General features: G+C 52.1%; 2 protein-coding genes across 2 annotated transcripts in view; one reads left to right on the top strand and one right to left on the bottom strand.

Annotated features, from left to right (window-relative positions):
- Positions 1-6,372, top strand: part of LOC136947299 (mitogen-activated protein kinase-binding protein 1-like) — a 14,697-nt gene extending 8,325 nt beyond the window's left edge. Inside the window, exons 16-32 of the mRNA XM_067241284.1 lie at positions 1-24; positions 165-276; positions 713-887; positions 999-1,156; positions 1,241-1,281; positions 1,799-2,011; positions 2,178-2,376; positions 2,478-2,681; positions 2,850-2,919; positions 3,068-3,226; positions 3,477-3,655; positions 3,872-4,234; positions 4,434-4,730; positions 4,824-4,938; positions 5,061-5,149; positions 5,517-5,602; positions 5,739-6,372. The exon at positions 1-24 is cut by the window's left edge and continues 52 nt beyond it. Of these exons, the coding sequence (XP_067097385.1) occupies positions 1-24; positions 165-276; positions 713-887; positions 999-1,156; positions 1,241-1,281; positions 1,799-2,011; positions 2,178-2,376; positions 2,478-2,681; positions 2,850-2,919; positions 3,068-3,226; positions 3,477-3,655; positions 3,872-4,234; positions 4,434-4,730; positions 4,824-4,938; positions 5,061-5,149; positions 5,517-5,602; positions 5,739-5,975 (2,721 nt within the window). The 3' untranslated portion in view covers positions 5,976-6,372. The remainder of the gene's footprint in view (positions 25-164; positions 277-712; positions 888-998; positions 1,157-1,240; positions 1,282-1,798; positions 2,012-2,177; positions 2,377-2,477; positions 2,682-2,849; positions 2,920-3,067; positions 3,227-3,476; positions 3,656-3,871; positions 4,235-4,433; positions 4,731-4,823; positions 4,939-5,060; positions 5,150-5,516; positions 5,603-5,738) is intronic.
- A 78-nt stretch (positions 6,373-6,450) lies between these two features.
- On the bottom strand, positions 6,451-9,153 carry LOC136947300 (galectin-3). The gene is made up of 5 exons (XM_067241285.1): positions 9,148-9,153; positions 8,430-8,924; positions 8,232-8,320; positions 7,877-8,048; positions 6,451-7,101 (listed from the first exon to the last, which is right to left on the bottom strand). The coding sequence occupies exons 1-5, from the start codon at positions 9,151-9,153 to the stop codon at positions 6,943-6,945; spliced, it is 921 nt and encodes a 306-aa protein (XP_067097386.1). The 3' UTR covers positions 6,451-6,942.
- Positions 9,154-9,561: the final 408 nt, after the last annotated feature.

The raw sequence follows: 9,561 nt of genomic DNA, 5'->3' as shown, positions 1-9,561 counted from the left end.
AGTGAGGAGGGCAGCCTGCTGAAGGTAATCACCCCACAGCGCCTCACAGTCAACATCTACACCCTACATGTCATCAATGGTTCATGTAAGAAAGGCTTTTGTCCACATACAACAGCAGAGAGAGGGGGTCAAGCTGTTGTCGTCTGTGTCGTTTTGATTGACAGGTACAGATGGATCCCTCTGGCCTGTTTGTGGCCACCAGCTGCTCGGACAAGAACATCAGCATCTTTGACTTCCTGTCTGGAGAGTGTGTGGCCACCATGTTTGGGCACTCTGGTAAGTGAACAATAATGCAAACACACAACCAAATCAGGAGAGTCAGGTGGCTGAGCGGTGAGGGAATCGGGCTAGTAATCCGAAGGTTGCCAGTTCGATTCCCGGTCATGCCAACTGACGTTGTGTCTTTGGGCAAGGCACTTCACCCTACTTGCCTCGGGGGAATGTCCCTGTACTTACTGTAAGTCGCTCTGGATAAGAGCGTCTGCTAAATGACTAAATGTAAATGTAAATCACCAATCTAACTGCAATAGGAGGCGATACAGATAATGTAGGATTAACCTAGAGGACGATATCAGTATGTCTAGGACTCAGCATTCACTCCAGTGCTAGTGATCGTGCTGTTTGGTCTGGGAGTGTTGAGAGGGTGATCCTAAAGTAAAAAGCAAACAGATCATCAAAGCATCTTCCTGACTGATTCCTGTTTTCTTTTCAGAGATCGTCACAGGGATGAAGTTCACCAACGACTGTAAGCATTTGATCTCAGTGTCTGGAGACAGCTGTATCTTTGTGTGGCGTCTGGCCTCAGAGATGACCGTGAGCATGAGACAGCGTCTCTCCCAGCTCAGACACCTCCCCAACACCCAGCCATGCAAGACCTCCCCTCTCAGGTAACACACACACACACCACACACGAATGCACACACACATGCATGCATGCACACACACATTCAGGGTTAGGTTTGATTTAAGTATGTTGACTTAAAGGATTGGGATTTCAGGAGAGAGATTTACAGTGCACCCTCTCTGGGAGGCGTGTCCTCTGAGAGTGACCATGACAACGAGGAGGAGGGGCCATTGAATTACTCCCACGACCAGGAAGAGACGAGAGCCAGTATCTCCTCCTCTGGTAGCAGCCATGACGCGGAGGAAGACACAGGTACAAACATGCCAATAAGTACTCTCAGGCCAACGGCCTTTATGCAAATCAAAGCTCAATCGTTCACCAATCGTTTTCTTTCAGGGGCCTCAGATGAAAGTCAAGACTGGGATTCCAACAAGAAGGTTGGTGGTTTTATCCTAGAAATAATAATAATAATAGTAATTCAACTGCAGCTAAACATGAATCCAAAACAACACATTTTCACCAGCCTCTCATGATATCGCCTCCCTCTTTTCTCCCCCTCCCCCTCTTCCTTGCCCCCTCCACCCCTCCCTCCTCTTCCTTGCCTCCTCCACCCCTCCCCCTCTTCCTTGCCCCCTCCACCCCTCCCTCCTCTTCCTTGCCTCCTCCACCCCTCCCTCCTCTTCCTTGCCTCCTCCACCCCTCCCTCCTCTTCCTTGCCTCCTCCACCCCTCCCTCCTCTTCCTTGCCCCCTCCACCCCTCCCTCCTCTTCCTTGCCCCCTCCACCTCTTCCTTGCCCCCTCCCTCTCTTCCTTGCCCCCTCCACCTCTTCCTTGCCCCCTCCCTCTCTTCCTTGCCCCCTCCCCCACTTCCTTGCCACCTCTTCCTTGCCCCCTCCCTCTCTTCCTTGCCCCCTCCCCCTCTTCCTTGCCCCCTCCACCTCTCCCCTTCATCAGGAGCCGTGTGACTCTGTGGCCCCTGAGGCCCCGGCGCGTCCACGCAGGCGCTGGTCGTGTCGCATGGGCTCCCTGGAGCTCATGGTCAAGTCCATGCTGGACCTGCGCCAGCTGGAAGCCTTCTCCATGCCTAGCTCCTCCCACAAGAAAGGCCCCGCCTCCCGGCTCAGAGAGAGAGACGCAGGCAGCACCTCCAGCCTGCAGGGGGCGCTGGTGAGCAAAGGAGCAGGAAGAGAGGGAGAGAGATAAAGATAAAGAATGAGAGGGAATGAGAGAGAGAGCATTATTATAAATTAGTTTGTTTCTCATGGTTTAACCAGACCCCCCCTCTCTATGTCGTTCTCTCACCTCCACCTATTTCCTCTCTCCATTCCATCAGGAGATGGAGGAAAGGACTAAGAAAGAACGCAGACAGCGCCCCCATTCTGATTGGTTGTCGTCCACCACATGTAAACAGCAGCATGGCAGTGTGGACAGAGGAGGGAGTGCTGGGTATCCTCAGGACAGCCAGAGTCCAGATAGCGCCTGCTCTGTGGACTACGACAGCAGAGAGTCTAGCCCAGACCAGGCCCACGAGGGTGAGACTGACACGCACACACTGAAGTAATCTTGTACATCTGCCAGATTATCAGTACTTTACGTGTAGTTGCTGACCCCTAATCTGTCCATCTGGTCCCAGAATCTGATGGAGTTGTACCGTTGACCTCTGAAGACGACCAGTCTGACTTGGAGGACGAGGGGGAGGAGGAGGAGGTGGAGAGAGGGAAGGTGGAGGTGACCAGTATGGATGAAGCGATGAGGACGGTTTCTGCCACCACTGAACTGACCCAAGAAGCCTTCCTCAAACTGAACTTTGAGACCCTGGATGACCCAAGCAGCATGGGTAAGACAACTGGAAACGCACACATACACTTTTCACTCATCAGTTACAGATTTGCATAACACGTACAATACAAAGATAATGCGTCACTCCCGTGGGAGGACCACACACACCCAAACAGAGTTGTTATATTTGATCATCCATGTTTGGAATTCCCCTGGTTCCCAGCAGAGAGGAGCAGAGTAGCCAGACTGAGCATGTCGGCTCGCTTCCTGGCCAGGGATTCCAGCAACAACAACAGGTACAGTGTTCCCCCCCGCGGTCCATCCAGATGCTGAAACACCACAACAGCATCTTGCCCTGATGCAGTGTAGCACAGTCAGTAACACCACCTGCTGTTCAACTGGAGTGTACATTCCCTGCATTTCATGTGTTCTAACTCAATGTAGGAGGACTCCCCTGTTTGCCAAGGCCCACAAGACTGATTTAAGGCCTGGGGGGTCTCCAACCCAGCCCCTGGTCTCCAAGGTGCGGCCCTTGATGGAGGAGGGGCGGGGGCAGGACTCGGAGGAGCGCAGCCCCTTCGACTCCAGCCTGGAGGAACAGAAGTAAGTCGAGACACTAAGATCTCCCCTGAGATTTCCAACATCCATCTGAAAAAAAGCTAGAAAAAATTCAATGGTTAAATTGAGATCCCAAAATGTTTAGCCGAAAATATTTGAGCCGAAAAAAATCCCCCCAAAAATGTGGATAATCGGCATCTGCAAAACTAATACATATACCCTAATCATACATGTGTCACATACAGTGACGTTTGATTGGTGAAAAGTTGCCATGTTTGTCCCGTTCCCTGTGGAGGTCCGTGGAAGTGGGAGCTCCAGAGAGGGGCCCCGTGCTGCGATCCCACCCGGAGATGAGGAGGCCCCTGGGCAGTCACCTGTGGAGGATGTCCAGCCCTGTGGGCAGACCTCCGGCCCAGACAGAGCGAGCTACAACACTGCAGAAGTCTCAGTCAGTCCAGAACCTGGCCTCAGAAGGTAGGTCTCTGACCCGCAGCCATGACATCAGTCTGAAGATGCCCCGGTACACTTTAATTGATTAAGAATATAATTGTATCCGAAGCAACACACACATATCAGTATATGATATAGTAGTAGTAGAAATAGTAAATGCGCCTCTTGATTGTTGACTTTTTGCATCTATTATCTTTCTGTTGTCACCCCTCACACACCCTCTCTGGTCTCTCCTTCCAGGTCTCTGTTCCCCTACCCCCTCCTGTGGTCAAGGAGAGGCCCGCCCCAGGCCTCAAAACCTGCAAGTGGATCGGGACCCCTCCAGACCTCTGTCCCGTCTCTCCTCCCCCCTCGCCACCTCCCCCTCCTCCCCTGTCTCCCCCCTCCCCTGGAAGAGCCCCAGGCTCAAGTCCCGCCGCTCATACATGTGCCCCACCACCAGCTCCAAGGCTAAGTCCAGCCACTCCTCATCCACGGGAGAGGGCCTCCACCTGGGCATGCCACCCAGCAGCTCTCCCCTGCCCCTGGAGGACGGGAGCGGAGAGCCCGCCAGCCCCAAGAGCAGGAGTTTGTTCGATGACCTGGATATTGAGTTTCCTCCCTGTTCATCCTCTCCGACCTCCCCTTCCCCTGCTTCTCTCTCCCCCCCCCCCCTCCCCTCTCTGTCCTCACAAAGACGGCTCCTCCCCTTCCCCTGCTTCTCTCTCCTCCCCCCCCTCCCCTCTCTGTCCTCACAAAGACGGCTCCTCCCCTTCCCCTGCTTCTCTCTCCTCCCCCCCCTCCCCTCTCTGTCCTCACAAAGACGGCTCCTCCCCTTCCCCTGCTTCTCTCTCCTCCCCCCCCTCCCCTCTCTGTCCGTGCAAAGACACCTCCTACCCTTCTCCTCCCAGGGCCACGGTCTCGCCCGATCCAAGCTCAACCTGCTCCCTCAGTGTCCCGCCCTCCCGGATCCCCCTTCCCAAACAGCCACTCACATCACGTCGCAGCCTTTGCATGGACATGAGACCCCACAACGATTGGCTAACTGCTATAGCTAGAACCTCCAACTCTATGGAAGACCCTGGATATGACTACACTACAGGGTCAGTGTGCAAACAAGGTAAGGCTGAAAACTAGCAGATAAAAGCAACATGTGGAGCAGTCGGTGTGGATGCAGTTGAGGAGACACACCATGCTGTTTCTACGTCCACAGGCCTGGGTAAACGGCTGTCCCTGCCCACAGACCAGGTCAGAGGGCATCTGGGTAACCTCCAACTTCCAGTCTCACTTCCTGTGCACCAGGAAATATTCTTGGATTGTCAGAAGAGGTCAACTTTATTTAAAGTTTACCATGAAGATCTGTTACAGGCAACATTGTATAGAAGTTCAAATGTATGTTATTACATAAAATATATAATTTCTTAAATCATTTTCCAATCTGTTGTGCAAGGTTCCCAGGGCAGGAACCGCTGCTGTGTAAAGATCGCCCCCTGGTGTCTGTCCAGGCCTTCACCCTGACCACGACCCAATCCCAGCCAGGTGTGCCTCAACGCCGCTCCTCTCTCCTCCTCACCAGCACCTCCCTCCCCCTCCATCACGCTCCCTCCCTCCCCCTCCATCACGCTCCCTCCCTCCCCCTCCATCACGCTCCCTCCCTCCCCCTCCATCACCCTCCCTTCCTCCTGCATCCCTCTTTTCACCATTGTCCACCTGTTTTCTGGCCTGTCTGTCCTTCCGTGTCTTTTCCCTCTCGCTGCCAGTGTCGGCACTGCAGCTTCCAGGGTGAGTCCTCCTCCTCCTTCTTCCTCTGATCTGGAGGGTGTGTTTAATGTTAGCTGTCCTTCGTGCCATTCTGTGTTCTTGCCTGCAGCATATCAAATATTTACTGTGGGATGTCTGCCTTCAGAGTTCTCTGTCAGTGTGGAACACTGCAGACAGGCGGCCGCAGAGCTTCACAGCACTCTCAGGAAAACCACCCAGCTCTATGCCACGGTCAGTGTGTGTGCGTGTGTGTGTGTGTGGGGGTGTGTGAGGAGAGGAGAGGAGAAGGAGGGGTGGGATTAGGAGCAATAGAGAGATGTCTACTGTGTCCTGTGTGTTGTCACTCTCCTGTCCTGTGTGTGTCCAGGTACTGGGCTGTGGCTCCGCCCCCAGTCAGGAGCAGCAGGAGATGAGGAGGGTTCTGGACGAGGCCCTGGACCTGGTCCGAGCTGAGCTGGACTCTCTCCCCCAGATAAAGGCCAGCGGTGAGGCCAGCGAGGCCAGGGGGGGCGGGGTCAAAGGTGAGGGGGCTCTGGCCCTGCTGGAGCAGTACTCTGAACTGCTGCTAAAGTCTGTGGAGAAGAGACTGGATCACAAGACCTGACACACTCTCTCACACACACACACCTACACATCAACACCGTGCCTGCCATGCAGTTTTTTCTTCAGTTTCTGTATGTAAGTCCATGAGTGATATATCAGTATTACATGGTGCCATTGGAAGGTGTATAGATGGATGTGTAAATGAATGAGATAGATGGACGTATGAAATAAGTAGGGATGGATATATTGTTGGTAAAAATGTAAGCTAATTCTCTATTGTATGACCAAGACATTCTCAAGATGTTTTAGCTGTCAGCCTGCTTTGACCTGGATTGAACACGTGAAGTTTCCTAATGTTACGTTGATCAGACTGTTACTGTGTGTTTCTGTCTTTTTTACTGTATTTTGTGATGTTGATTGGAACTCTTGAGAAAAGTTGTGGATGCATTTGAAAGACATTCTCCTGCTTGAAAACATAATTTTGTAAGAATTTGGAGTCTGAAATCTTCCAGTTATATTCTTATCTTGAAGGTTTGAGTCAGTAAAGTACATGTATTTGGCACTGTTCATTTTATTAAATATAATTACATTTTAAAACTTTTACTAATTTCCTTACTTCATTTGTAGGTTATATTCAGATGGCTATCTTTAGAGGGTGTTTAATCCCATCCAATGCTTGTTCTTGGGGTTATGTACATGTATTAGCAAACAACACAAAATATTTTTGAACAACAATGACTTAAATGTGTTAAAAGACAAGGCAATGCATTATTTTATGGTATTCCTAGTACAGAAATACAAGCCCGGTAAAGTAAACATATTTCCACACAGTGATTATGGGATTGTAGTATGATCTTTTGAGTGAGGTGGAACTTCTTGTAGATCGAGCACAGCTCAATGTCAGCAGTTATACCAGTACTGTATCTGATCTATACCGGTCATACAGTAATTATATGTGTGCATGCATGAGCGGCAATCCTTCAGTTTCATCGATTGCATGGAAGGCTATGATGTCACAAGGGCGTTGCCTATGGTAACGTGTCCACGTTGACGTAGGTGAGGGTGATGTCGTGTAGGATGTTGATGCGGTTGACCTGGTTGAGCTCTCGGACCCGGTGCTTGAACTCGAACAGCGGGCTGTTGTTCACCGCCACCTTGAACTCATTATACGTGCACAGGATCTTCATCTGAAACACACGACCAGGACGTTTACCCAGCTGCTATCTTCAGACGGCTCACGCCGGAAACTGTCAGATTAACTTCACAACAGACACAAACAGTACTGGTCAGTTGGCGCGGAGGTCGATGCCAGAAACTACTGAGAAACCGAGAGGCAGTGCAAGCGTTATAAAGAGGAGATATAATTAAATCATGAGAACAGGACAAACGGTAACACTGGAAGAGTATTATTCAGTTTAGCAATGCACTGTGACAGCCTCTGAACAGTTATTTGCAGAGTTTGAGAGGTTTGTTAGGAGATGCAGCGACAGAGGCTTCCTCAGGTGAAGCACTGTTCTTACTGACCTCCACGATCTGGCCTGCCGGTAGCGCTGGCTCTACCTAGGACCAGCCTTTCCAAACGTAAGGCTAACCTTCACCGTTCAAAGGTAGAAGGACAGATTGACCTGCAGTCAGCATTAGACGGAAGCTCTCCCTTGTCTCTGGATATTTCTGAGCCTCTGAGCTATCGGTTAGGGTTAGACATGTAGTGGGGAGAGTGAGCGAGGAAGTATGGGGGGGGCAGGGTTAGGGGGAGAGGCTGGTGGGGGATGTGAGGATGGGGGTGGAGGGGGGGGGGGTTGTTGTTGCATAATGTGGGGTAGTGAGGTGAGTAAGTGGGGGAGCAGGTGGGTGGGGGAGGGGGGGGGGGGTTGTTGTTGCATAATGTGGGGTAGTGAGGTGAGTAAGTGGGGGAGCAGGTGGGTGGGGGAGGGGGGGGGGTTATGTGCTACTGGGACCTACCTCGAAGGGCTGTCCGGGGGCGAAGGGGAAGGTGGACTGGAGGTCTCTCTCCTCCTTGCCCCAGCGCTCGCCCACCTTACTGTTCCTCACCAGCGTCGGCCTGCCTGCGTCGTTGAAGCGAGGGTTGATGTGCAGGGCGATGTCGTTACCACGCAGGAAGTTCACCGTGAACCTGAGGAGGAGACGGAAGAAGTCTGCCCCTTTCTTACATTGACCTATGACCCCTGGACTTGGACTGGTCATAAGAAACATCCATGGTAAATGACGTTTACAGGGTGAAAGGAGATGGTGCTCCCCTGTGGTCCCCTGTGCCATCCTCTTAAGGACCCTTGAAAGGGACTTAGTGTGAACTCACATCCTGGCATCTGGCTTGACCTGGCCCCTGATGGTCATCATCATCTTGTCGTACACACCTCTCATCAGATTCAGGTTGTAAGGCACCATCTACACAGCACCACACACACAGACAGGGGTGACAGGAATGAGATACATCCATCTATCCTTTTTTTCTTTCATCCTTTCATCCAGTTGACTTCTTGTGAGAGTCTCTCACCACTGCTCCTGGTGCAGGCTGCACAGGCCACTGTGGAGGTGAGACGGCAGGGTTCTGAGCTGGCCAGCCAGACTGACCGGGGTTGTAGGGCCATCCACCCTGACTTGGATTCACAGGCCATCCTGGGACTCCAGGCTGTCCGGTGGCTGGAGCTGGAGCCGGGGGCAGCACCTGGGGGGCTGGAGCCGGGGGCAGGACCTGGGAAGGCTGGAGTCCTGGCCAGCACGGTTGGCAGGGTTGGTATGGGGATGAGGCTGGGGCTGGGGAAGGGGCTGGGGCAGGGTCTGGAACAGGAGCTGGTGCTGGGGCCGGGGCTGGGGCTGGGGCTGGTTGTATACCAGGCCAGCAGGGTGCGTTGGGTTGCCCAGGCCAGCAGGGTTGGGGCTGGGTGGCCTGTCCGGGCCACATGGGGGCCCCTCCTCCAGGCTGACCGGGCCAGAAGTTCCCCTGGGGGACAGAAGCAGAGGACGGGCAGCCGGGCAGAGCGTCACACAGCTGGAGGAGGGGTGAAGGAGGAGAGGGTTGGGAGGGAGAGGGAGAGATGATGGAGAGACGGGGGAGAGCGAGAGTGGAGAGGATGGAGGACACCAACTTGCACACATATCGATGCACGTAAGCAAGAACAACCGAAAGAATAATTCAGATGAAATCATTCCTTCTTAAATGATGGATTGTGTCAGTCTCAGTGGATGAAGGGCGGCAGGGGTTCGGTACTTACATCCATTTTATCTGTAAATAAAAAAGAAAGATTGAGTTTAATCTCACTTAAACTCCTCTCTAATAATATCATTCTGAGTACATCATTTCTCAAACGTTTTCAAAGAAAGAGAGATTCTCTACATGACCACTAGATGGACCCAGCTCCAACAAAACCAGTTGACCTTCCTACAAATTTGCCAGGAATTTGGAAAACCACTAATCCACTTAAAATGACACCTAACAACAAAAGTATTTAAACAGATGATCGATTCGTTGTCTTGGAATTGGGATAATCAATGCATGACTTTGCCCTGTAATAGTCTGTATTGATCACACATCACCATGCTCATTTAAATGTTCGGACCATTGCAAACATCTATTGACTGTCACCTGTATATTGAGTTAGCACCAGTGAGATGTTACGCCCTGCTGT

This window comes from Osmerus mordax, chromosome 8 (genome assembly GCF_038355195.1).
Source record: "Osmerus mordax isolate fOsmMor3 chromosome 8, fOsmMor3.pri, whole genome shotgun sequence".
NCBI classification, from domain to species: Eukaryota; Metazoa; Chordata; class Actinopteri; order Osmeriformes; family Osmeridae; genus Osmerus; species Osmerus mordax.
Note: the sequence above shows the minus strand (reverse complement) of the source record. Positions and strands in the feature narration are given on the sequence as shown.